The 25,522-nt window shown below is 44.9% G+C and overlaps 1 protein-coding gene and 1 pseudogene across 3 annotated transcripts in view; one reads left to right on the top strand and one right to left on the bottom strand.

Annotated features, from left to right (window-relative positions):
- Nucleotides 1–1,532: 1,532 nt before the first annotated feature.
- Nucleotides 1,533–21,971, bottom strand: LOC136400689 (uncharacterized; annotated as a pseudogene).
- Nucleotides 21,972–22,134: 163 nt separating this feature from the next.
- The window catches only part of PTCD3 (pentatricopeptide repeat domain 3), a 43,642-nt gene continuing 40,254 nt past the window's right edge, over nucleotides 22,135–25,522 (top strand). For all 3 annotated transcript variants that reach the window (XR_010750356.1, XM_066377795.1, XM_066377794.1), the window contains exons 1-3: nucleotides 22,135–22,258; nucleotides 23,814–23,866; nucleotides 23,973–24,009. Coding sequence is in view for 2 of the 3 variants with exons in the window: in XM_066377795.1 (XP_066233892.1) it covers nucleotides 22,137–22,258; nucleotides 23,814–23,866; nucleotides 23,973–24,009 (212 nt within the window). In the remaining variant the exon portion in view is untranslated. The remainder of the gene's footprint in view (nucleotides 22,259–23,813; nucleotides 23,867–23,972; nucleotides 24,010–25,522) is intronic.

Raw genomic sequence — 25,522 nt, 5'->3', positions numbered from 1 at the left:
AACCATATCAAGCATCTTCTCTGACCACAATGGCATGAAGGTAGAGATCAACTACAATAGGAAAACTGAAAAACACTCAAACACTTGTAAACTAAACAGCAAGTTATTAAACAACGACTGAGTCAACAATGAGATCAAGGAAGAAATAAAAAATTTTCCTCAAACAAATGAAAATGAGCATACAACAACTCAAAATAGTTATAAAAAAACTCCCAACAAACAAAAGCCCTGGGCCAGATGGCATCACAGGCAAATTCTACCAAACATTCAAAGAAGAACTAACTCCTATCCTACTCAAGCTATTTCAAAAAATTCAAGAGGAGGGATAACTTCCGAGCTCCTTTTATGAGGCGAGCATAATTCTGATTCCAAAACCAGGCAAAGACAACACAAAGAAAGAAAACTATAAGCCAATATCCCTGATGAATTTAGATGCTAAAATTCTCAACAAAATATTAGCAATTTGGATCCAGCAAAACATGAAAAAAATCATACATCATGATAAAGTGGGATTTATTCTTGGGAGGCAAGGCAGGTACAATGTTTGCAAATCAATCAATGTGATTCATCACATAAATAAAGGGAAGGACAAAACACACATAAAATATCAATAGATGCAGAAAAAGCATTTGATAAAATCTAGCACCCATTTATGATCAAAACTCTCAGCACAGTTGGAATACACGGAACATATTTCAACATGATAAAGGCCATCTATGACAGGCCCATAGCCAACATCATACTCAATAGGCAAAAGTTAAAAGCAATCCCCTTAAGATCAGGAACAAGGCAGGTGTGCCCCCTTTCAACACTCTTATTCAATATAGTTCTGGAAGTCCTAGCCACAGCAATCAGACAAGAAGAAGAAATACAAGGCATTCAAATTGGAAAAGAAGAAGTAAAACTATCTGCTGATGATATGATACCATACCTAGAAAACCCTAAAGTCTCAGTCAAAAAACTACTGGACCTGATAAATGAATTCAGCAAGGTGGCAGGATATAAAATTAATACTCAGAAATCAGAGGCATTTTTATACACCAACAATGATCTGTCTGAAAGAGAAATTAAAACAATCCCCTTCACTATTGCAACAAAAAAATAAAATACCTAGGAGTAAATTTAACCAAGGAGATTAAAGACTTGTACTTGGAAAATAATAAAACATGAATAAAAGAAATCAAGGAAGATACAAACAGGTGGAAGCATATACCGTGTTCATGGCTAGGAAGAATAAACATCATTAAAATGTTCATATTACCCAAGTAATTTATAAATTCAATGCAATTCCTATTAAAATGCCAAGGACATACTTCAACGATATAGAGCAAATATTCCAAAAACTCGTATGGAACCAAAAACTAACACAAATGGCCTCAGCAACCTTGAAAAAGAACAAAGTGGGTGGTATCACACTTCTGGACATCAAGTTATATTACAAGGCCATTGTACTCAAAACAGCTTGGTACTGGCATAAGAACAGGCATATAGATCAATGGAAAAGAACAGAGAACCCAGAAATAAACTCGTACCTTTATGAGCAATTGATATTTGACAAGGGTGGTGATAACATCAGTGAAGTAAATACAGTCTCTTGAACAAATGGTGCTGGGAAAATTGGACAGCTACCTGCAAAAAAAATGAAACTAGACCACCAACTCACACCATTCACAAAAATAAACTCAAAATGGGTAAAAGACTTAAATGTAAGTCATGAAACCCTAAGCATCCTAGAGGAAAACATAGGCAATAAGCTCTCCAACATCACTCGCAGCAATATATTTGCTGATTTATCTCTACGCACAAGGGAAATATAGGACAGGATAACAAATGGGACTATATCAAACTAAAAAGCTTTTGCACAGCTAAAGACAATATGAACAAAATAAAAAGACAAACCACACAATGGGAAAACATTCCACAATACATCTGATAAGGGGTTAATAACCAAAATTTATAAAGAACTTGTAAAACTCAACACCAGGAAGATAAACAGTCCAATCAAAAAAATGGGCAAAAGAGATGAATAGACACTTCTCCAAAGAGGACATGCAGATGGCCAATAGGCATATGAAAAAATGTTCAACATCACTAGTCACTAAAACCCCAATGAGATATCACCTCACACCAGTTGATCACTCATCAACAAAACAACACAGAGTAAGTGCTGGTGAGAATGTGGAGAAAAGGGAACCCTCCTGTACTGCTGGTGGGAATGCAGACTGTTGCAGCCATTGTAGAAAACAGTATGGAGATTCCTCAAAAAATTAAAAATTGACTGCCTTTTGACCCAGCCATCCCACTTTTAGGAATATACCCCAAGAATAACATAGCACAGTTTGAAAAGGAGAAATGCACCCCCATGTATATGGCAGCATTGTTTACAATAGCCAAGACCTGGAAACAGCCCAAATGTCCATCAGTGGACGATTGGATTAAAAAGCAGTGGTACATATACACAATAGATAACTATGGGGCCATGAAAAAGAAGGAAATCTTAACTTTTGCGACAACATGGATGGACCTGGAAACTATTATGTTAAGTGAAATAAGCCAGGCAAAGAAAGAAAAATATATGACCTCACTCATTTGAGGAATCCAACAAACAATATGAACTGAGGAGAGGAATGGAGACAGAGGCGGGATCAAGGATCCAGAAGGAAAGTGGACAGAGGGAAAGGGGATGATAGGGTGATAGGATGGGACGAGAGCAGGAAAGCAAATCCTGGAGGGAAGGGGGGAAGGTGTTACGGGGAGGGAGACAGGGCAGGTTTACTGGGGAACATGGGTGACATTAGAATCTATGTAAACAATGAATTAATAAAAAAAAATATATGGGAGCATTGGTTTTCAGTCCTAATAGTTTAGTCAGTACTCAAATGCTTGATCAGGGATTTTTGCCCACTAGGGATTAGGGAAAGAACAGAGGGGAACTCTCACACCCTTAGATGTGGCCCCCAATACCAGAAGGCATGGATTAGGATATAAAAATTTAGCATAGGGGCCTTGGTAACTCCTGCTACCTCAATAATGCATTGTGCAGACCCAATTACTTGGAAATCAGAAAATCCTGTATGGGTAGACCAATGACCTCTTTCTCAGGAGAAACTTAAGGCAGCTGCTTGATTGGTATAAGAGCAGTACAGCTTGGGCACATTGAACCTTCTAATAGCCTATGAAATACACCTATATTTGTCATTAAAAGAAATCAGGAGCCTGACCTGTGGTGGTGCAGTGGATAAAGCGTCGACCTGGAAATGCTGAGGTTGCCGGTTCGAAACCCTGGGCTTGCCTGCTCAAGGCACATACGGGAGTTGATGCTTCCAGCTCCTCCCCTCTTCTCTTTCTCTGTCTCTCCTCTCTCTGTCTCTCCCTCTCCTCTCTAAAATGAATAAATAAAAAATTTTTAAAAAAAGAAATCAGGAAACTGGAGGCTATTACAAGATTTGAGAGCAATAAATAAGACTATGTAAATTATGGGTCCTCTCCAGCTAGGACTGCCTTCTCCTACTGCCATTCCATGGGATTTTCACCTTGTAATTATTGACTTAAAGGATTGCTTTTTTACTATTCCTTTAAACTCTCATTTTTGCAAGCGTTTTGCATTCAGTGTTCCTTCACTTAATTTCCAGGCTCCAATGGAGCAATACCAGTAAAGAGTTTTGCCTCAAGGTATGGCTAACAGTCCTACCTTGTGCCAAATATATGTTGCTCAAGCTATCTCTTCAGTACAAAGGCAGCACCCTAAGGCATACATAATTCATTATATGGATGATATTCTTATTGCTCATCCAGATAAAGACACTGTGCTGACCATTTTGCAACAACTAGAATATTCTTTGAAATAATCAGGACTTTATATAGCTCCTGAAAAGGTACAGCAATCTTTGCCTTTCTCTTATTTAGGACAAATTGTTAAGGGACAAAAAATTCATCCACAAAAATTAGAAATCAGGACGGATCATTTGTAAACTTTAAATTATTTTCAGAAATTATTAGGAGATATTAATTGGCTTAGACCTTCCTTGAAATTAAATACCAGGGAACTGAAGCCACTTTCTGATGTTCTTAGAGGCTTGACTGAACCAGCTTCTCCTCGGGTACTTACAGCTGCAGGACAGCAAGCTTTAAAGCTTGTAGAAAAAGCCTTGCAACAAGCACAACTAAAATGCATAAATCCTGAAGAATTAATTGCCTTACTAATTTGTCTCTCGAATTAACACTCCAACGGGACTATTGTGCCAAACTTCAGGTCCTATTGAATGGATTCATTTAACTGTTACTCCTAAGAAAGTTTTATCTCCATATTTTGATCTTGTCATCTCCTTGATTATCAAGGGGCATAGGCGACTTTTACAGTTTATAGGTTTTGAGCCTCAAATTATTGTTCCTTTTTCAAAGGATCAACAACAATGGCTCTGGGAAACTTCCACAAAATGGCAAATTGCTTTTGCAAATTTTACAGGCCAAATTGATTCTCACTACCCAGCTGATAAAATAGTTCAATTTTCATTAATTACTACATTTGTCTTTCCTAAGACAATTGTTAATGAACCCATTCCTGAAGCACCTACAGTCTTTACTGATGGGTCCAGTTCAGAAATAGCAGGCTTAATAATCAATGGACAAGTTTATACTGAAACAGTTGCCTTAAAATCAGCTCAAAGAGCCTGACCAGGTGGTGGTGCAGTAGATAAAGTGTCGGACTGGGATGCAGAGGACCCAGGTTCGAGACCCCGAGGTTGCCAGCTTGAGCGTGGGCTCATCTGGTTGAGCAAAACTCCCAGCCTGGACCCAAGGTCGCTGGCTCTGGCAAGGGGTTACCCGGTCTGTTGAAGGCCCGTGGTCAAGGCACATATGAGAAAGCAGTCAATGAACAACTAAAGTGTCGCAACAAAAAACTGATGATTGATGCTTCTCATCTCTCTGCGTTCCTGTCTATCCCTCTCTCTGACTCCCTCTCTGTCTCTGAAAAAAAAAAAATCAGCTCAAAGAGTAGAATTACATGCCATTATCATGGCTTTTCAGCACTTGCCATGTTCTTCCTTTAAGCTGTATACAGACAGCAAATATTTACTTATGGTTGTCTCCACTATAGAGACTGCTGTCTTAGGGAAAACTGCTGATGAGGAACTATTTCAGCAATTTCTCCTTCTTCAAAGACTTGTACGTCAACATAGAACTCCATGTTTTATAGGACATGACATATTCGAGCTCACTCCATGCTCCCTGGAGCTTTAGCACAAGGGAATGCCCTTGTTGATCAAGCTACCCAAAAGAAAATTATTGGAGCAACCATGACAGATCAAGCAATTCAGTCTCATACTATTCATCACCACATCACCAGAACACTGCAGCCCTGTGTAAAGTTTCAACTTTCTCAGGAAGCAGAATGGCAGATTGTTAAATCCTGTCCAAGGTGTCCTATACTACAATCTGCCCCTTCATTTGGAGTTAACCCTCGAGACTCCTACCAGGACAACTTTAGCAAATGGATGTTACTCATACACCTTCATTTGGCAAACAGTCCTTTGTCCTCTTTACAGTGGATACTTATTCTGGATTTATAGTAGCCTCTGCCAGAACAGGAGAGGCTGCTAAGCATGTTATAGCTCATTGTTTGTATGCATTTTCTATTATTGGACTTCCTAAACTGGTTAAAACTGACAATGCTCCTGCATGTGTAGAAAAAGCATTTACTACATTTTGTCAGACTTTTGGACTTGACCTAAAGACGGGAATTCCTTATAATCCCCAGGGTCAAGGCTTTGTAGAACGTGCGCATCAAAGGCTTAAAAATCAATTAGAAAAAATTTATAAAGGGGAATTATACCCTTGAACTCCTGCAAATCTTCTTTGTCATGCTCTTTTTACTTTAAATTTTTTGATTACTGATATACAGGGTCATCCAGCAGCTGAGAGACTCTGGAATCCTATAAGGAAAGCCTTCCCTGAAGTGCGATGGAGGGACCGCTCACAGGAATCTGGCAAGGGCCAGATCCTGTTCTCTTATGGGGCCGAGGATATGTGTGTGTTTTTCTTAGGTCTGCTGAAGCTCCTCAGTGGGTTCCTGAATGATTGGTGAGACACCATGATTCTGGATGAGAGACTCACTTCACAAGAGCAATTGTACACGGCTATTTCACTATGCTCTCATCCCTTTCTCTGTGGAGAATGTTGAGAAGACTGGGATGTTTTTGAAAGTTGTATTATTATCTAATTTTCTTTAATGTTTTAGATCATTTTATTTCTTTCCTGTTCCATGCCTGGAAAGAGGGTGAAGGGGGCGCCTGTTTGGATGTTGCTAAACAGAGATCTCATACGGCCGTCTTGAGTTTTTCAAGAGAGATTTCTGTTTGGTATTTATCTTTATTATGTTCCTATTAAAATAGCCTTATGTAAAATCAAGCAGGTCACAAATCTCTAAAATCCTGGGTTTCACTCTTCATTTGTGTGATTGTGTGTGAAGTTTTTGTTTAATGTCTAAATGTGTCTGTTTTTAAGTCCTGAATTAAGTTCTTGCATACAAAAATTGGAAATGCCAGCTCTAATATTGAAAAAATAAAATGATTTTATCCCTACAAATATATAATTTCAATTGGAATAAGTAAAGCATGCTGATTTAAATTTAAAAAAAAAAAAAGGAATGTGGATGCTAAAGACTTGCTAAGTTAGCCAGGCTGTTCCAAGCTGCAAGCAGCAAGCTGAAAGGCTTGAAGCAGCATAGTTCACATAATAAAAGTGTAAAGGTTTTTTTTTTTTTGTATTTTTCTGAAGTTGGAAACGGGGAGGCAGTCAGACTCCCGCACGCGCCTGACCGGGATCCACCCGGCATGCCCACCAGGGGGCGATGCTCTGCCCATCTGGGGTGTCGCTCTGTTGCGACCAGAGCCACTCTAGCGCCTGAGGCAGAAGCCATGGAGCCATCCTCAGCGCCCGGGCCAACTTTGCTCCAGTGGAGCCCTGGCTGCAGGAGGGGAAGAGAGAGAGAGAGAGGAAGGAGAGGGGGAGGGTTGGAGAAGCAGATGGGTGCTTCTCCTGTGTGTCCTAGCCAGGAATCGAACCCGGGACACCTGCACACTAGGCCGATGCTCTACCACTGAGCCAACCAGCCAGGGCAAGATTTTTTTTTACTATAGGAGAATAATGAAAGTCACACTGGAATTTTCCGGCTTAAATATATACTCTTTAAATTGCCTGTTAATTAATGTTAAGGAAATGTTTTAGTAAGTATTGGAATATTGCTTGAAAATGCATTTACTATATTTTGTTAGAAGTTAACATAAAGACATGTATTTCTTACAATCTTTGAAATCAAAATATTATAAAGTGTGCTCAACAAATGCTTAAAGGTCAATTGTAAATAATATTTAAAAGGGGGGGGGGAGTCATATCCTGGTACTCCTGCAAATCTACCTTATCATGCTTTTACTTTAAAAAATTTCTTTTGGATGTTGATGTTCCGGAGACGCCAAACCTCTTTCTCCTGCAAACGTCTACCCTCTTTTCTTTGATCCAGCTAATTACGCTGTTTTATCTTTTTCCAAAGAGCTCCAGATATATGGAAAAAGTTTATATAGGCAGATGAGGACCCTCAAACCTCTCAGCAAGATCTTCCGAGCATGGCTTTTAAGATCTATAATGACCATAAGGCAGACAAAGCCCAAAAGAGATCGGGCAAAATACCAGCTCTTGGCATACGCCCTTAAAGGCTCTAACACCCCGAAGGGGCCTCATAGGACTCCATCAGGACCCTGCTTCAAGAGTGGAAAGGGAGATCATTAAGCTAAAGCCAGCCGGCCTGACCTGTGGTGGCACAGTGGGATAAAGCATCGACCTGGAAGTGCTGAGGTCGCCAGTTCAAAACCCTGGGCTTGCCTGGTCAAGGCACATATGGGAGTTGATGCTTCCAGCTCCTCCCCTCCTTCTCTCTCACTGTCTCTCCCTCTCCTCTCTAAAATGAATAAAATATATATATATATATATATATATATATATATATATATATATATATATATATATATATATATATATATATATAAAGCCTGCCAGGCTTCTCACTCCCACCAGGAGCCCTTTATTGTTGGGCAAAAGGGACACTGTAAGATAAGCTGCCCCCTCGCTCCTCTAAGGGAGGGTTCAGTCTCTTCCAGCCCTGCTCCAGCCACCTGTGACCTAATCTTGCCCACCTGCTGGGACTTGCCACTGAAGGCTAAAGGTGCCCAGGTCCATTGGCCTCATCTCACATCACTGTGGATGAGCCTAGGATATTTCTTCCAAGTAGCACGTACACAGATCTCATTTCTTATGGATACAAGGGCCACTTACTATGTGTTGCCTGAATATTTGGGTTTTTATTCATCCCTCAAAGATCTCTGTTGTGGGTGTTGAGTCTTATTTTATGCTGCTTTGTTTAATATATAGTGTCTACTTTATTCCTCCTGCCTCAATGCCCCATGCCTATTTTAGGTTGGGACCTGCTCCTAATTTAGACAAATTTACCTCTGCCACCCAGCATAGTATATCCCAAGGTTCTCTTTACCACCCCACTGCAGAGCTCCAGGGAAAGTCATCCTGGGTTCACCTCTCTAGTTTAAAGAAAACAGAAACTATGTCTCCACACATGCTGCAGATGGTTTTTCCAGTCTACCTGAATCATTACCAGCTAGAAGCAGTGGTCATTGGGACTTGGACTCTAGCTGCAAAGTGTGGAAATGTGACCATAACACCAGAGCCTTGTGGACTTTTCCTGAATGTGTGTGACTCCGACTCCTTGGGACAGTTCTCAGACTGAAGTGGGGTTGGGTTACATTTACAAATAATATGAAGCAGTGATGGTGTCAACATGGACTTGGTGAAATTACATTAACATGTTAAGGACATTTAAGACTGTAAGAATTTTATTTTAGATCCTGTTGTATTACTTAAGACTTTGCTTGATAATCTAATAGGCTTTAATCACTTAATTGTATTAGGACACTTGTTATAGTATCTGTTAGCATTGGCTATTCTAATTTTGTTGTTTATTTTAGATTTTTCCAGTCTGCCTCCAAATCAGAACATTGGAATTCAGATGAGTATGATCACAGCACATGAATTGAAGTTTTAAAAAATACGAAAGAAGGATCTGTTGGGGACTGAAATATAAACAGGATATTTTTGCAATTTGGATATATCTAGGGGACAGAGGTGCTGGGCCCAACCCCCACCTCACCTGCCTAGTTAACAAGGAGCTATACCTGATTCTTGCTTGTCCCACCCATGTTCTCCGGAAGAGGCTGGAAGCTAGTTTCTTATTGGTGTAAAGTTAAATTTGAATGGCATGGTGGGGGTTGTCTTTGAGTTGTCTTGGAAACAATTGAATTGTTAATGGGGCACGTTGTCCCCCCCCCCAAATAAAGACGAATGTGCTTTTGGGAGAAGCCATGTTATGGCTCAGGAACAGTAGAGACTATTCGCCGTGCCAACCTCCCAAACCCATCTGTATGTATATATCTTTAAGTCTCTTATCATTTATTCAATTTCATACCTTTTCTCATTCGAGACCCTAGAATAGACTTGTCATGGCTGGACCGTGACAACTTCTGTCTTCCCCACTGGATTAGAACTCCTTGGGAATACAGTGGGGACATCAGCTTTCGTGCCTGTCAAGTGTCTGACTCACAATGAATGGTCACTGAATTTGGAGGACTGAAGACAGGCACCAGTGGGGCCTCACAGAGGCCAGTGCTGGGGCCTATCTGCTCCCTCACCCCTCGCCTGCCTTGCTCATCAGAGGCAGCCACCACCTCTGCCCCCACTTCTCCATTCCGGCCTCCCAGAGTGCTGGTGCCCCTCCAGACTCTGGACACCGTCTGCCCCAGCTAAATCACACCGTATCACCTCAAGCGACCTGGCCACCCCTCATCAACCACCTGGTGAGGTCACAGCCTCCTAATTTTTCCAAAACAGACCAATGCCATAGTGACCACAGTTGCATATGAAACCACTGTCAACTCAGCACAGTCCTAAGCGCATGGGGACCACTCTGAAGGCACAGACACAAACCAGGAAGCAACTGATGGGGCTGGAGACGCTTTCTTCTGAGAGACACATACAGGGAGCATTTTTTTTTTTCTCCTCCAAAGGTGTCTCTGCTTTCCTCTCTGATCTCAGTCTCAGCCCCTCCTGTCCTCTGGCTCTCTGCCTTCTGCAGCCTCCCACCCTGGGGCCTGTGACAGAGGACTGTGCAGAGGACAGAGGTGGGGCACCTGAAGAGCTTCACTGCCCCCAGGCCCCAGCGGCTGAGTGCCCTAGCCCTCATCCCTTTTCCCCTGCCAGACCTGAGACCTGGTTACCTCTCCCCACCCCATTCCTCACCTCCCTGCCTCTCATCAGTGTTATTTCCCAAAGTCCTGGCTTGTAGGGGCACCTGCTGGTCCAAGTGCCCCCAAAAGGTGATTGCAGAGCTGGTACCACAGAAGGCTCATGTCTTCAAAGTTTCCCTCGTCCTGCCTGGGTGAACAAGACCCTCATCCACCCCAGGAGGGCTGAGTTGCCCCCTTCAACCTCTTCCTCCTGGTGAGTGCTCTCAGGGTGGCTGCTCACCTGGGACTGGGCTGTGGCTCCTCAGCTGGTCATGTCTCCAAGGGCAGAAGCACAAGCAGGGAGGCTGGGGTAGCTGCAGTGTGGTCCTCCCCAAGTGGGGTGGGGGAGCCCCCAGGGGGGAAGGCTGGCTCCCCCAGGGGCGGGGAGGAAGAGGTCAGGGGCCAGGGGCCAGGAAAGGTAGAGCTCGGAGAACTGGGCTCCCTGTGGCAGTGGCTGGCCCAGGGCAGGAGAGGGGGCGGTGGAAAGGCAGGCTCTGGGGGTGAGGGGTGGGCAGCTCTTCTGGTCCAGAGTAGCTGGAAGAGTCCCTGGACTCTGTAGGGGATGTGGATGGAAGGCTAGGGGGATCTCAGCTCCCCTGAGATGAGAAGGGGTTCAAGGCATCCTCCTCCAAAGCCCACAGATGAGGCTGTTGGGAGCTGCCGGGCAGGGGCCCATGCCCCTCTCCTGCTGGCTCCTGGCTCTGGGGCTCAGGAGCCTTAGGGCCTTCTCCTCTCTCCAGAGCCCCCCAGACCTGCTGACTCTGCAGAACCGGGCTCTTGGAGGAAGAGAGTATGGGGACAGGACCCTCAGGGTAGCTGGTGAGCAGAGGTAAACAGGGCCCCGACACAGGGGGGTTGGCATCCCCCACTGGTTCTTCCAGGCTTGGCTCGCCCAGCAGGGTTCCAGAACAGCTGTCAGACTCTGACCCAGGCTTCCTGCAGTCCTCCTTGGCCTCCTGGAGACCAGCAACCAGCACATTTGGGGAAGTGTCTTCTTCTCTGTCTCTGCCCCCTGCCACTCAGCCCCACCGAAGCCTTTCCCTCCTCCTCTCCCTCCTCCTCCTCGTCTGGGTAATCTGAGGGTGTGGAGAGGTGGAGTGGCTTGGGAGGTGGCATGCTGGGCTGCAGCTCCTTGTCCAACATCCACTTGGGTTTGGGCTTGGACTCCAGCTCCAGCTGGGGAACCCCCTGCTTCCCCTGGAGGTTCACAGGTTCTGATGGCTCAGGCTTCTCCTGGGGAGGAGGCAGTTCATCAGACTCTCCCCGTATGATTGGTGAGGACATCTCAGCTGCAGGAGAAAGGCTGAGAGTTCCCAAGGCCAGGAACTCTCAAGTGTATCGAGCTCCTGCAAAAGCTGGCTTTGCCTCTGGAGACCTCCTCATCCTGGTCCTCAAGAGCGTCATCTGGGCCAGGCAGCCTCTCCCACACACTGATCACTTCTGGGAGCTAAACAGAGATGTCGCACTGTCTGCTGGACTCTGGCCTGCTCCTCCTCCTGGGGCTGCCTGCTCCCTGTCTGCTTCAGAGTCTGAGGCTCGTGGGTGTAGCAAGGCTGATGTGGAGGGCAGGGCCAGCTTGGCAAAGCCAAGCTCAAGAGGAGGAGGGTGCCAAGCTAGGGGACAAAGAGAAAAGCTGCAAATGCTGGGGGCTCATGCCTCGTGACACTGCCAGGCTCTGCCCCAGATCCTCCCAGGACCCCACAGCCCTCCTAGCACCGTCCTCTGCATAGTGCAGGAAATGGAAGCCTCCATACTTCGTCCCTTTGCTCAGATCCTGCAGCCAACTTCTGCTCCTTCCCCTTCCTGATTAAGGGCCTATAGTAGGTTCCGGGTCACCTCAAAGTCCCCTGCACACACCAGGCCCCACGCTGCCACCATATCTGCTCACCATAGCATGCCTTCTTGGAGTCGCTCTCTACCTCCTGCTTCCGCCTCTACTGAGGTGCTGCCCTTCCATACAGGTTCAAGATTCAGCACCATTCCTAACAAAAATAGCTGCTTCTCTAACCTCTTACAACTCAAATGGCCTAAACCATGATGACCACACTGTTGTCCTGACAAAATTTCTCCTCTAATAATTTAGTCTAAGGAAATAATCAGAGACATTCAGAGGTTTGGTCAGAGGCATATTATATGCTGAGGATGCTCACTGTTACATTATTTGTAAACGTGAAGGGAGTCTGAACACTCTGCAGTGAATTACTTGTCTTCAGACATTTATGATGTGGAAAAATGCTTATGATGGTGTGACAGGCGTATAAAGAGGATGATTCCAATTCATAGATAAGGAAATAAGTAGAGCCGACAAACAGTGAATGGGTAGCAAAGAGACAGAATGACACCCGGATTCTGTCCACTAAAATGAATCAGGGTTCCTTAAGAAGCAGCTAATTCAGGGGCTGGGCAGGAAAGGTACCACATATGACTGGTGCATTTTCTTGTGCCAGAAAGTAATAAAGTGCCCCCTCCTCCACAAATGATGGGGACATGTTAAAAGGATCAGGACAGGCAGATGGGAGGGAACTGTGTGCCTCTGGATATGACACCTTGACAAGTTCACCGTATCGCTCTCGTAGTATTCTGGAACGACTAAATCTAATCAGACAAACCCAAATTGAGGAACATTCCATGAAATAACTGGCCTATTCATCAAATATGTCAATGTTATAAAGACAAAGGAAGAATAGGAACTGATCCACATTAAAGGAAACTAAAGAGACAACTAAATGTATTGCATGATTCTGGACTGAATCCTGGATGGGAAGGGTGGGGGATGATGCTCTCAAGGACATTATTGAGACAACTGACAAAAATGTAGGTCATAGATTAATAAAAGTATTGATTCCATATTAAATTTCCTGCATATAATAACTATACTGTGGTTATTACTACAGCCTGAATATTTGTGTCCCTTCACTGTTCACAGGTTAAATCCTAATGCCTAAGGTGTGCCTTTAGGAGGCGGGTGGATCTGAGAGCACGGCCCTTCTGAGTGCTATCAGTGTCCTTATAAAAGAGACCCCAGAGGTCTGGGAAACTGATTTCTCAGTGAGTATCGAAGAGTGGTAACTCAAGAGGTGGGTTGTTGGGACACTGTCTATAAGCAGCGGGTCCTTTCTTTGTTACTGCATTACTAATGCCTGTTCTCTGGGCCCGGTGAATGGCAGGGAAGGTTCTGCTTGTTTCAGTCTAATTAACTTTTATTTTCTCAATAGTTTAAAATGTATGGCCTTCCCCTCACCCCCCAAAAATTTTTGCCCCCTCTTGACCCAATCAGTGATCAGTGGATATTTTTTCCCTTTTTCTTGACCTGAAGAATGAGTCAGTCAATTGATTCCTTCCAGAGCCTTTCACAAGAAAGATGAGTCAGCTAATTCTGTGCAGGGGCTGGAGCCTGCAGTATATGCTTCCTTCCCACCTCCACCGCCCCTGGGGCAGGGCCTTCCCACCTCCACCGCCACTGGGGCAGATCCGGCCTGGGGAGCAGCAGCTGAGGGCAATGGTCTGTGAAGGCACCTACACTCCTCCTGTACCCAGATCTCTAAATCACTGCCCTTAGGAATGAAATACTCACTGAACCTAGCTGTTGGTCAAATAAGTTTGTAAATGTGATATATATGTTTGCTCGCTTGTGACTTATATTGGGTGTGGGGGACAGGCTATAGGCAGGCCAGGTCGTTGTAGCCTGGGGTTTGGTTTTGGGACTAAGCTTTTCCCCACACCCTTGAATGATTGTATTATCTGGGTGGTGCACTCTCATGAGGAATCCAATTATGCCTTGGATGGGTGACTTTGTATCGGGGACTTCCTTGTTTGTATATTGGATTAAGGGATTTTGGTTTTCTACACTATAAAGTGGGACAGACCAGGAGCTTGGACACACAGTTCCTGCTATCACAATTGCAGGGGCTTCCCTGATCCCTTGCCCTTCATGGGAAGAGCTGGTTTTCTGCTTTTCCCTTGTCTTCTTTTGTGGTTTGCCTGTCTTGGTGAGACACCAATAAATAGGATGGCCCCCCGTCCTCTGACTCCGCCATTTCTTTATCGTCTGCCCGAATCCAATGGGAACCTGCATGTGAATGGCCACGATGGCGGCTCCTGGCCTTACACTAGCCCAAAGGAAGAAAGGCTGTGCCAGGCTGTGCAGTGAATCACCTGGGTATTCCAAAAACCATCTGGACCCCAGAGGTCCAAATTCTATTGGCCTGGGGTGGGCTCCAGGCTTCAGTGTCTGTTTAATAACCTGCCCAGGTGAGTAATGTGCAGCAGAGGTTGAGAGCCACTGAACAAGGGACTGACCCTTTCCACAGCAGTGGGAAATAGTCATTCTATAGTCCAGGGGTCCCCAAACGTTTTACACAGGGGGCCAGTTCACTGTCCCTCAGACTGTTGGAGGGCCAGACTATAAAAAAAACTATGAACAAATCCCTATGTACACTGCACATGTCTTATTTTAAAGTAAAAAAACAAAACAGGAACAAATACAATATTTGTAAAGCCAGTGGCCATGGCCAGGACCACCATCAGAGCAGCCCAGCCCATGCAGGTTCGCATTGGATTCGGACAGTCGGTAAAAAAACAATGGAGCCAAAAACTGATAGGCCATTTTCTTTAATCCTAGCTTGCACCCGGGGGGCAAGTAAAAACATACACTGGGCTCCAAAACCCACTCACATTCAGTGCTCACAAAGCCACTGACTTATCCGAGTTTCCTAGTGTTGGGCAGATAAAATGTATTATGCTCACTTTGTTAAAGATGGCAATGCTCACGAGGCCGTTGCCCAGGTGATATTAATGTGTGTTGGGGGCAGGCAGGATCGTTGTAGCCTGGGGCTTGGTTTTGGGATTAAGCCTTTCCTACCCTTTTTGGTGTAGGGCGGTACAATCCAATCACGCCTCAGAGAAGTGACTTTGTATTAGAGACTTCCCTATTTTGAATATTGGATTAAGAGTTTGGATTGCTACACTATAAAATGGGGACGGAGCGGGAGCTTGCTCTCTTGGTTCCTGGGATGACTAGCATGAGAGAGCAGAGGGAGCAGAGCAGAGAGCAGAAAGAGGCCATGTGGCTAGGAGAAGCAGCCAAGATGGCGGAGTGCTGAGTGAGATGCAAGTTTGTGCAGTTTGATGCTGGAGAAGGAAGGAGATGGGGAACTGAGGAGAATAAGTCTGGTGAGCTAGAAACCTTTGATTCTAGGAAACTCGGATAAATCAGTAGCTTTGTGAGCACTGAATGTGATTGGGTTTTGGAGCCCAGTGTGTGTTTTTACTTGCCCGCCGGGTGCAAGCTAGAATTAAAGATGAAGGCCCATCAGTTCTTGGCTCCGTTGTTTCTTTACCGACTGTCCGAATCCAATGCGAACCTGCACTGGCCAGGCTGCTGCAGTAGTGGCCGTGCCTACTGGCTTTACACCTTCTGCCCCCACTTTATAGTGTAGCTTCACAACCTCTAATCCAATATATAAAATAGGGAAGTCTCTAATACAAAGTCACTTCTCTGAGGCATGATTGGATTGTACCACCCCACATCAAAAAGGGTGGGAAAGGCTTAATCCCAAAACCAAGCCCCAGGCTACAAGGATTCGCAACACACATTAATATCACCTGGGCGACGGCCTCACGTGGGCAGTGCCATTTTTAACAAAGTGAGCATAATACATTTTATCTGCCCAACATATTTAAAATAAAGAACAAGTAAATTTAAATCAACAAACTGACCAGTATTTCAATGGGAACTATGGGCCTGCTTTTGGCTAATGAGATGGTCAATGTGCTCCTCTCACTGACCACCAATAAAAGAGGTGCCCCTTCCGGAAGTACGGCGGGGCAGGATAAATGGCCTCAAGAAGCCACATGGAGCCCACGGGTCGTAGTTTGGGGACCCCTGCTCTAGTCTATGGGACATAAATGACTAAAACAGTGGTCCCTGTTAATCCAAATTCGGAGGGACCCAAAACATGAAAGACAGAAATAAGGTCCGTAGTTTACACACCAAAGCTTTATTGTTTAGCTTGGCCAAGCAGCGGCAGCTCCGACAGAAATCTGACGGAGAGCAAGCACGCTGGCCCTTTGTTCTACTTAGTTTTTATAGTTTTGTAAGTGGGAAGTACAGAAGCAAAAATTGCAATTAGGAGCCCCTTACCACTATTGGTTATAGTCATATGTCCTTTAACATCATAGGACTACGTTCAATTTGCAAGTTATACATTATTTTGGGGAAAACAAAGTTTACAAGCCAACACAATGGTAGAAAGATGTCTCTTTACATATTAAAGGCATTCCTATATTATCTAGTGTTTATCTGCTATCTCTTTGTCCAGAGTCACACACACATTTACATAGGAGAGGTAGTTTCCGGTGGGGACAAATGCCCGCAAATGACTCATTGCTATAAGAAAAGGTTTATTTTGGCTTTTCTCTTCCTGCTAGCCATTCACCCCTTTCCCCACAGGTGTGGTGGAATGTCTGGGAATCCATGTTTTCCTCCCCTTGCATTTACAATACAATGCCAAGGGCCATCCTGGTTATGCCAATCACACAGTACAGAGACTATTCTCACAATTTCTTTGCACACCTTAATCCAAATTAATAAAATGTTCTCCAAGCCTCCTAAAATATTAATATTAATTCTGTAGCCTTTGGTACTTTACAACACCTGCGGGTGAAATGGCTCAGTGGCTCCTCTGTCCCCAGCCCCCGGGCCGCAGACCGGTACCGGTCCATGGGCCATTTGGTACTGGTCCACAGAGAAAGAATAAATAACTTACATTATTTCCGTTTTATTTATATTTAAGTCTGAATGATGTTTTATTTTTAAAAAATGACCAGATTCCCTCTGTCACATCCGTCTAAGACTCACTCTTGATGCTTGTCTCGGTCACGTGATACATTTATCCATTCCACCCTAAAGGCCTGTCGATGAAAATATTTTTTGACATTAAACCGGTCCATGGCCCAAAAAAGGTTGGGGACCACTGCACTAAAACACATAATTACTTACAAGTCACTTTCGTTTTAGAACTTACTTCAGGTACACTATATGAGAAACTTCCCTAATGTCTCTCAAATCTCAGCCACACAAACCTATCCACCCTGGAGCAAAGAGTGCATTTTCCTGCCCAGCAAGCTCACCATACCCCAGGGGAGCCCTATGCAACCCATATGCTATGCCACCATAGGCAATTTCAGAGCCCAGCATACCACAGCCCACCCCTATCCCCAGTTATCTTGGCAGATAAGTGAGAACTCCAAAGAATTAAGAAAGTTTTTTTAAAATTTATCTGTGCAGAGACTACAACACAAATGGAAAAAAGCATGTGTTTGTTTACTGTCGAGGGGGCCCAACGTGCCAAAAATGGTGTCAGGTCTGAAGAGAAGAGCAGGTTCAAGACAGGAAATGAGCTGTACAGGAGGAGAAGAGGGAGCACAGTCAGGTCACAGAGCTTCCCCGGGTGCTGTCTTGTCATCTTTCCCCCTTCGGAAGGCAATATGGGGCAGAGGTTAAAAGCATGGCCTCAAGTTTACAGGGAACAGAGGAACACATCCGTAATATCACAGAGATACCTTCGGCCACATTAAGAATGAGGGAAATTCTAATGTTTCAAGGTTGGTTTCTGAGTTTTACCAACTATACCATGGAAATATAAGATGATAACATCAGGGGAAACTGGATGAGGGTTATACAAGAATTGTTCTTTTTGACTTCTGTAAATCTAAACTTACTCTAAAATTTAAAAAATTTTAAACAACTGACAAAAAAAGTCCTTATTTTTTTTAAAGAAATACTTACTAGCAGGTACAAGGAAATGATGTGATACCTGGGTTTTGCTTTAAAATAATTCATTCGTTGCCTGACCTGTGGTTGTGCATTGACCTGGAATGCTGAGGTCACAGGTTCAAATCCTAGGCTTGCTGGGTCAAGGTACATGCGAGAAGTAACTACGAGTTGTTTCCCACTCCTGAGTTGATGCTTCCCACTCCTATCCCCACCCTCACTTTTATTTCCTTCCTTCTTTCTTTCCTTTCTTCCTGTTTTCCTTTCCTTTCCTTCCTTCCTCTCTCTCTCTTTTCTAAAAATGTCAATAAATAAAATTTTAACTTTTTCTTTTAAAAGTGAGAGGAGGGGAGATAGTGAGACAGACTCCCACATGTGCCCTGCCGGGATCCACCCAGCAACACCATCTGGAGCTGATGCTTGAGTACTGAGCTATTTTCAGTGCCTGAGGCTTATGTGCTCAGATCAACTGAGCTCTGCTCAGCACCCAGGGCCACACTTGAACCAATTGAGCCACTGGCTGTGAGAGGGGAAGAGAGAGAATGGGGAAAGGAAAGGGGAGAGAAGCAGATAGTCACTTCTCATGTGTGCCCTGACTAGAGATCGAACTTGGGGCATCTGCATGCTAAGCCAGCGCTGTATCCACTGAGCAAACTGGCCAGGGTCAATAAATAAAACCTTTAAAAATAATAATAACAATAATAAAATCATTCACTTATTTTATTGGTTGTACGTATAGATTCAATGAGGCTAGTCTTTCATTGGTAATTATTGAAGCCGAGTGACTAGTGCATAGGAATCACTGTCAACAGTCTCCACTTTTTTATGTTTGGAAATCCCCATAATAAAAACGTTGACAATAAGCAAACAAACATTGACTCTGGAGCCAGAATGCCTAGGAAGTTAGTTCATCTGTGTGCTGCAGTTTTCTTACCAATAATATAAGGCAGGGGTCCCCAAACTTTTTACATAGGGGGCCAGTTCTCTGTCCCTCAGACTGTTGAAGGACTGGAGTATAAAAAAAAAACTATGAACAAATCCCTATGCACACTGCACATATCTTATTTTTAAGTAAAAAAACAAAACGGGAACAAATACAATATTTAAAATAAAGAACAAGTAAATTTAAATCAACAAACTGACCAGTATTTCAATGGGAACTATGCTCCTCTCACTGACCACCAATGAAACAGGTGCCCCTTCCAGAAGTGCGGTGGGGGCCGGATAAATGGCCTCAGGGGGCCGCATGTGGCCCGCGGGCCGTAGTTTGGGGACCCCTGATATAAGGGATAACTGTACCTGTCTCACAAGGTTGTTGTGAAAATTACATAACATACAAAAAGGCTGGAACAATACCTGGCTATTGTCATCATCTTATGGGGAGAAAGATGATCACAGACCGAACGCCATTGAGACAAGCTGTCTCCACCCTCTGACACTGCTCAGTGCCATTGCCTCCCTGCCCTCCTGCACAGGGAGATCCTTGAAGGATTAAAGGAAGGATTTGGGTGCCTCCAGGGAATAAGGAAAGATCTTGGTGCCGATTCTTGCAAGGTGGTGAGGCTGGCTGGGGACTGAGCGTCGTGTCCTGGTGTGGGCTCTAAGAATGGACCCTGGATTATGAACCACTCATGGTTCCAGGGGCTGAAAGCAGTCCATGTGGTGAAAAGGAAGGTTTGAGGGTGGTGCACTGGTGGGGAAAAGAGGTCAGCATGGGTGGGTCATTCAGGCCTTTGGGGCCCCTTCAAAAGTGAAGTCTTTATTTCAGAAGCAAAGGAAGCCACTGGAGGATGTTTAAGTTTGTGGGAGAAGGGGGAGTCACTTACCAGACCTGCACCGGTACTCTGCCATGAGGAAGAGGGAAGATTGAAAGTGGAAGCAGTGAGACCTATGACAAGGCTTCCACAGTGGCTCAGGAGATAGATGGGAGCCTGGTCTAGGATCCCGGCAGCAGAGACCAGTGGATTTGAGAGCGGTTTAAGAGATGAGAACACTGGACCTCTGGCCATATTAAGAAAGTGAGAGAAAGGAAGGGAAGTACCAGTGACTCCCAGGTTTCTTAGGAGTCAACAGGGCAGTTTGGGCCATCTGCACAGCTGGGAGCAGTGTGATTGGGAACAGGCTTGGGGGAGAAGAGGTGTTCCTTAACATGGATGAATCACATGCACTGTGCTTTTTTATGCAGGTCACTATGCGGGAAGAGAGGTGCTTTGAAAGCAAACTCTGTCACTGCCTTCTAGAGCAGTGCCAAAGAGATACCAGCAATGGCTGCGGGAACAGAGGAGTCTCAAACGTGCATTTATGGCTCCAGCAGTGATCACAGCAAAGGGCTCAGACCACTTGGAAGTCCTTGATCAATGTCTGTTGTGTTGACTGTATGTCCCTGAACAGGTGCCAGCAGAAAAACCTCCCTACAGATCTTTATTCAGCACAGTACTGTATGTCTAGCCCCACCTCAGCGTTAAGATGGAGACAGTGGATGGGGCAAAGAAAGATCAGCCCTTTCACTCAAAAGGTGCATCCAGAGGTTAAGGAGACCAAATAACCAGAGAAGTATTAAAGGACCATAGGGCGGACTGACTTATAAGGATCCTACCTGGGGTGGCCAAAGAAGTGGGCAAGAGTCAGTCCCAGCAGGGGTAATTGTCACAGGGAAAGAAGGGAGGAGGTGAGCCTAAGCCTTAATGAGTGCCTACAGCCCCCAGGGGGGACAGCCAATGAAGGATCACTCAAGTTCAGGCAAAGGTTCCCCTGACAGTCTTGCCCTAGGTGGCACCCTACCCTGGCAGGAATAGGCCGTCTCACCTCAGACACCTACATGCTGAGATAGTTTATTTTTTAAATAAAGTCCTGTTTTAAAATAGTGGGGATATTCTCTCCGAAGACTCAAGAACACAGTTCCTTAATTATCAGCGGGGCTCAGAGCACCGCCTTGCTGGAACAAGTTTGTCTACCATCACGGTCACCAAACAACAACACAACTAAAAAACCCCACCGCACCCACCTTTGTACATTTCCTTTCTTCTTTACTGTCCGCCTCCACTGCCCCCAACCCCAGGCAAGCCCAGGATCACTTCAGCCAGGCCTCTTTGCCCTTTTCCTAACCAAGTCCCTTTCCTCCGCGTTGGAAGCAGCCGGGGCCAGAGCCTGTGCTGGGACTCGAGCGCATGTGGCGGCCCGCGGCGTGGGAACTGCCCCTTCCAGCCTCTAGACCCGGCCTCACGTCCAGGCTCTGGGTTCGATCCCCGCCTCCGGCCTAGGTCTTGTTAGCGACGCCCTGCCTGGGTTCCCAGAAGACAAGGACTATCACGGTGCCTCAGAAAGCCCCAGCTGGTCCAAGAGAACCAAGCGCTCGGCGGCTCCTGGGCTCGGGTGCCGAGACCCTTAGCCGAGGTCGCAGCGGAGGCTGGTGCATGCTCCGGGGACGTAGAGCCTCCCAACGGCCGCCTGCTCCAGCAGATGACAGCGTTTCCCGGGCACCCGGCTCTCCCCGCAAGTCCTCGTTCCATCCCCGACAGGGCAGCAGGCGGCCGACTCGCTGGGTCAGCGAATCATCCGCCGGAGGGGACCGAGTCGCCGGGCCGTGAGCACGCCTCGGCTCGAGGCCCTGACCCGTCGCGCACCCGGACCAGGTTGCGGTGGACTGGGAGTGTGACCGCGGGGCATAGATGCTGCCCAGAGGCTCCTCCAGAAGCTCGAAAGACTCAGTCCCCACCTGGGGAAAAAGTCAGAAGGCATCTCGGCTACAGCAACTTCTCATCCGGTACCGGACTCGAACTTTCCATCCATAGTGGGCAGCTGCACAGCCCAAAGCGACCCTGCAGAAGCTGATCCGACCGGGCGCCCACATCCCAGGCCCCGGCTAGCAGCGGCCAATCAAAGAGCGCCTTTGGAGGGAAAGGCTGAAGGGCGTCGCCGCGGAAAGACGGCTCCAACGGCCAATAGGGAGCTAAAGTGGGGAGCTAAAACCTCCCTTGCTGATCCAGTAGGTGGAGGGCATGCTTTCCCATCGTGCAATGCGAAAAAAGTCAAAGATGGCGGTGGGCTCTTCTGTTCGCTGGCTGAGGGGCCACTGCAGGCTTTGCTTGCCGGTAATGGGTCGGCGGGCAGGTTCAAGTGGATGGGCCCCTAGTTGCAGGTAAGAGAAGCTTGGGGAACCTAAGAGGAAGACTCAAGAGTCAACCCTATCCTATGTATCCCCTCTTTCGTGAGCGCTCTGGAACGAGACACGATGATGCAGATGCGCATGCGCCCTCTCGTAGCCGCGTGTTTGCGTTAATCAGCGTGCGGAATCCGCGTCCCTGTAAGCGAAATCAAAATGTATTTATTAGGAAGGTATTTATTGGTTAGCTGGCCTACCGAGGAGTTAGAACTGTGGGCTGGACCAAGATCCCCTCATCATGGAGCAGCATTCTAGTTAGTGTGTCTGTTACCAATCTCATCCCAAATTTTAAGAAATGACTTGCTTTGATTTTCACTGATCCAGAAAGAACGGGGAGAACTCTTAAGATTTTTACAAATTAAGGGTGGTTTTTGAGTGTTACCCCTTTTTGTATCTTTCATTCCGATCTGTTTTAGTTTAATTAAGACATCTCAGAATTTTCTAGTCAAAGACAACAGTGATCTGTGTATTTGAATATAAAAATCCTCCAGCATGATTTGAAAGAGTTGGTCCTTAGAGAAGTATTGTTTTAAAAAGATGCTTGGGCCCGACCTGTGGTGGCGCACTGGATAAAGCATTGACCTGGAAATGTTGAGGTCGCCGGTTCGAAACCCTGGGCTTGCCTGGTCAAGGCACATACGGGAGTTGATGCTTCCAGTTCCTCCCCACCTTCTCTCTCTCTGTCTCTCCTCTCTGTCTCTCTCTCTCTCTCTCTCTCTCTCTCTCTCTCTCTCTCTGTCTCTCCCTCTCCTCTCTAAAAAAAAAAAAAAAAAAAAGAATAAATAAAAAGATGCTTTGGGGGGGGGGGGGGAGATGCCCGAGACCAGATACCAGTAGAGGAAGTAATTTTCTAATCACATTGTGAAATTTTTCGGAATGGTACCAATGCCATTTAGGAAGGGAATACATAAAATAATAGTGCACATCATCTGTGTGATATGTTGACTATGTTTTAGTGTGATCAGAAAATTTTTAAACTCAGTCATGGGTCAGTGATTCTATATTTTGCATTAAAAAAAAATCAGCATTTCCAGGTTTAAATTAGGACATACATAATTGGTACTTTCCTGAGAGTTGAAGAAAGTGATTGAAAGGTAGTGATCTTCATAATTTGCCAGAGTTGCTTTAATTAGATACTTTTAATTTTTATTAAGGCATTATCTATATAAAATTAGCTCATTGAATTGTCCCTCTTAAGTGTTTCAGAGTCCCAAAGTTGAAAGTCCCTGATATTTCAAATCAGCTGTTCAGTTGTTTAAGTGCTATTAAATTTTTACTTTCTTTCTCTGACTTTAATGGCATTGCTTGGTTTAAAAATTTGACCATATTGTTTCCATATCTGTATCTATTTTTAATGTTTTTGAACTTGGTGTTGAGGCCATATCTTTTCAGTGTATGTTGGCATGAATTAATTAATCCCTTCATTTTGATCCATGGTAATTGGAAAATATGGGCTCAAAATACACATAGGTGGAGGTGAGGGGGGAACTTCACTACTGAGTGTTAACTTTAGGGCTCTTATTTTTTGCAGATTTTTTTCTGAAAGTGCAGCCCTCCCAAAGGTTGAAGGAGCTGATGTAACAGGTATATAGGAATATATTGAAATAATTCCATTTTTATATTAACACATAGTACTTTGCAGTAGTAGTACTGGGAAATTGACTCACTTTATTTTATTTTTCACATTAAGGGACTGAAGAAGTGGTCATTCCGAAAAGGAAAACTTGGTGAGTATTTAGTCTGTTTAATTCATCAGGTGACTTAGTGCTTATTAAGAGCAAAACTTTTTTTATTTTTCTGAAGTTGGAAACAGAGAGGCAGTCTGACAGACTCCCACATGCGCCTGACCGGGATCTACCGGCATGCCCACCAGGGGGCGATGCTCTGCCCATCTGGGGCATTGCTCTGCTGTAACCAGAACCTTTCTAGCGCCTGAGGCAGAGGCCACAGAGCCATCCTCAGTGCCCGGGCCACCTTTGCTCCAATGGAGCCTTGGCTGCGGGAGGGGAAGAGAGAGACAGAGAGGAAGGAGGGGGGTGGAGAAGCTGATGAGTGCTTCTCCTGTGTGCCCTGGCCGGGAATCTAACCCGGGACTCCTGCATGCCAGGCTGACACTCTACCACTGAGCCATCCGGCCAGGGCCAAGAGCAAAACTTTTTTTTTTTTTTTTTAGCAAAACTTTTTTAGGTAAGGATTCAGTGACATGAAGAACAATGGAGAGCATTCTTGGGGAGGGGACAGTGTAGGGAGGAAAAACTTGGGAGTTTAAGAATATATACTGCTCACAAAAATTAGGTAATATTTCAAAAATGAATATGAAGCTAGCTATAAAATATCTCCTAATTTTTGTGAGCAGTATAAAGGAGGAAGGTGGGAAGTAGTAAGAGAATGGGGAGTGAGATTTACTTTATTTCTCCATGTATAAGTCACACTTTTTCCGAAAAATTTGGGATCTATAAACTGGGTGCATCTTACACAGTGGTTGTAGTTTTTTACTGCATTTTCCGCTTTTTTGCACTTGTTTTTGCACTCTTTGAAGACAGTGGTTCGTCATCAGACACAGATGAGGACAAGCTAATGTATGGGAGTTCTGACAGTGATAAGGAGTTGTATGAATTTTATGATGAATAAAACTTGAGTTCAATAATTTTATGTAATACTTTTTTTTCCCCAAATTTTGGGCCCCAAAATTAAGGTGCGTCATATACATGGGATTACCTTATACATGGGGAAATACGGTACTTAACAGAAGACTTCCTGAACTAAGTTTGGGTTAATATTTATGTTATTGCCTGACCAGGCGGTGGCGTAGTGGATAGTGCTCGGACTGGGATGTGGAGGACTCAGGTTCGAGACCCCAAGGTCTCCAGCTTGAGTGCGGGCTCATCTGGTTTGAGCAAGGTTCACCAGCTTGAGCCCAAGGTCGCTGGCTCAGCTGTAGTCCCCGGTCAAGGCACATATGAGAAATCAATCAATGAACAACTAAGGAACCGCAATGAAGAATTGATGTTTCTCATCTCTCTCCCTTCCTGTCTGTCCCTATCTGTCCCTCTCTCTGACTCTCTGTCTCCCACAAAAAGAAAAAAAGTTGAATAATAAAGGTAACATTTATTAAAAAAAATATTTATGTTATTGTGATTAATCATGAGCATAATTTTTTGTTCTTTAGAAAATTGTTTTTAAAGGAAGTTCTCATATGGTTGGGAGATTAAACCAAAGTATTATCTTTTTTGTTTGTTT

Source organism: Saccopteryx leptura, chromosome 3, assembly GCF_036850995.1.
Source record: "Saccopteryx leptura isolate mSacLep1 chromosome 3, mSacLep1_pri_phased_curated, whole genome shotgun sequence".
NCBI classification, from domain to species: Eukaryota; Metazoa; Chordata; class Mammalia; order Chiroptera; family Emballonuridae; genus Saccopteryx; species Saccopteryx leptura.
This window is presented reverse-complemented; position numbering and strand designations above follow the sequence as displayed.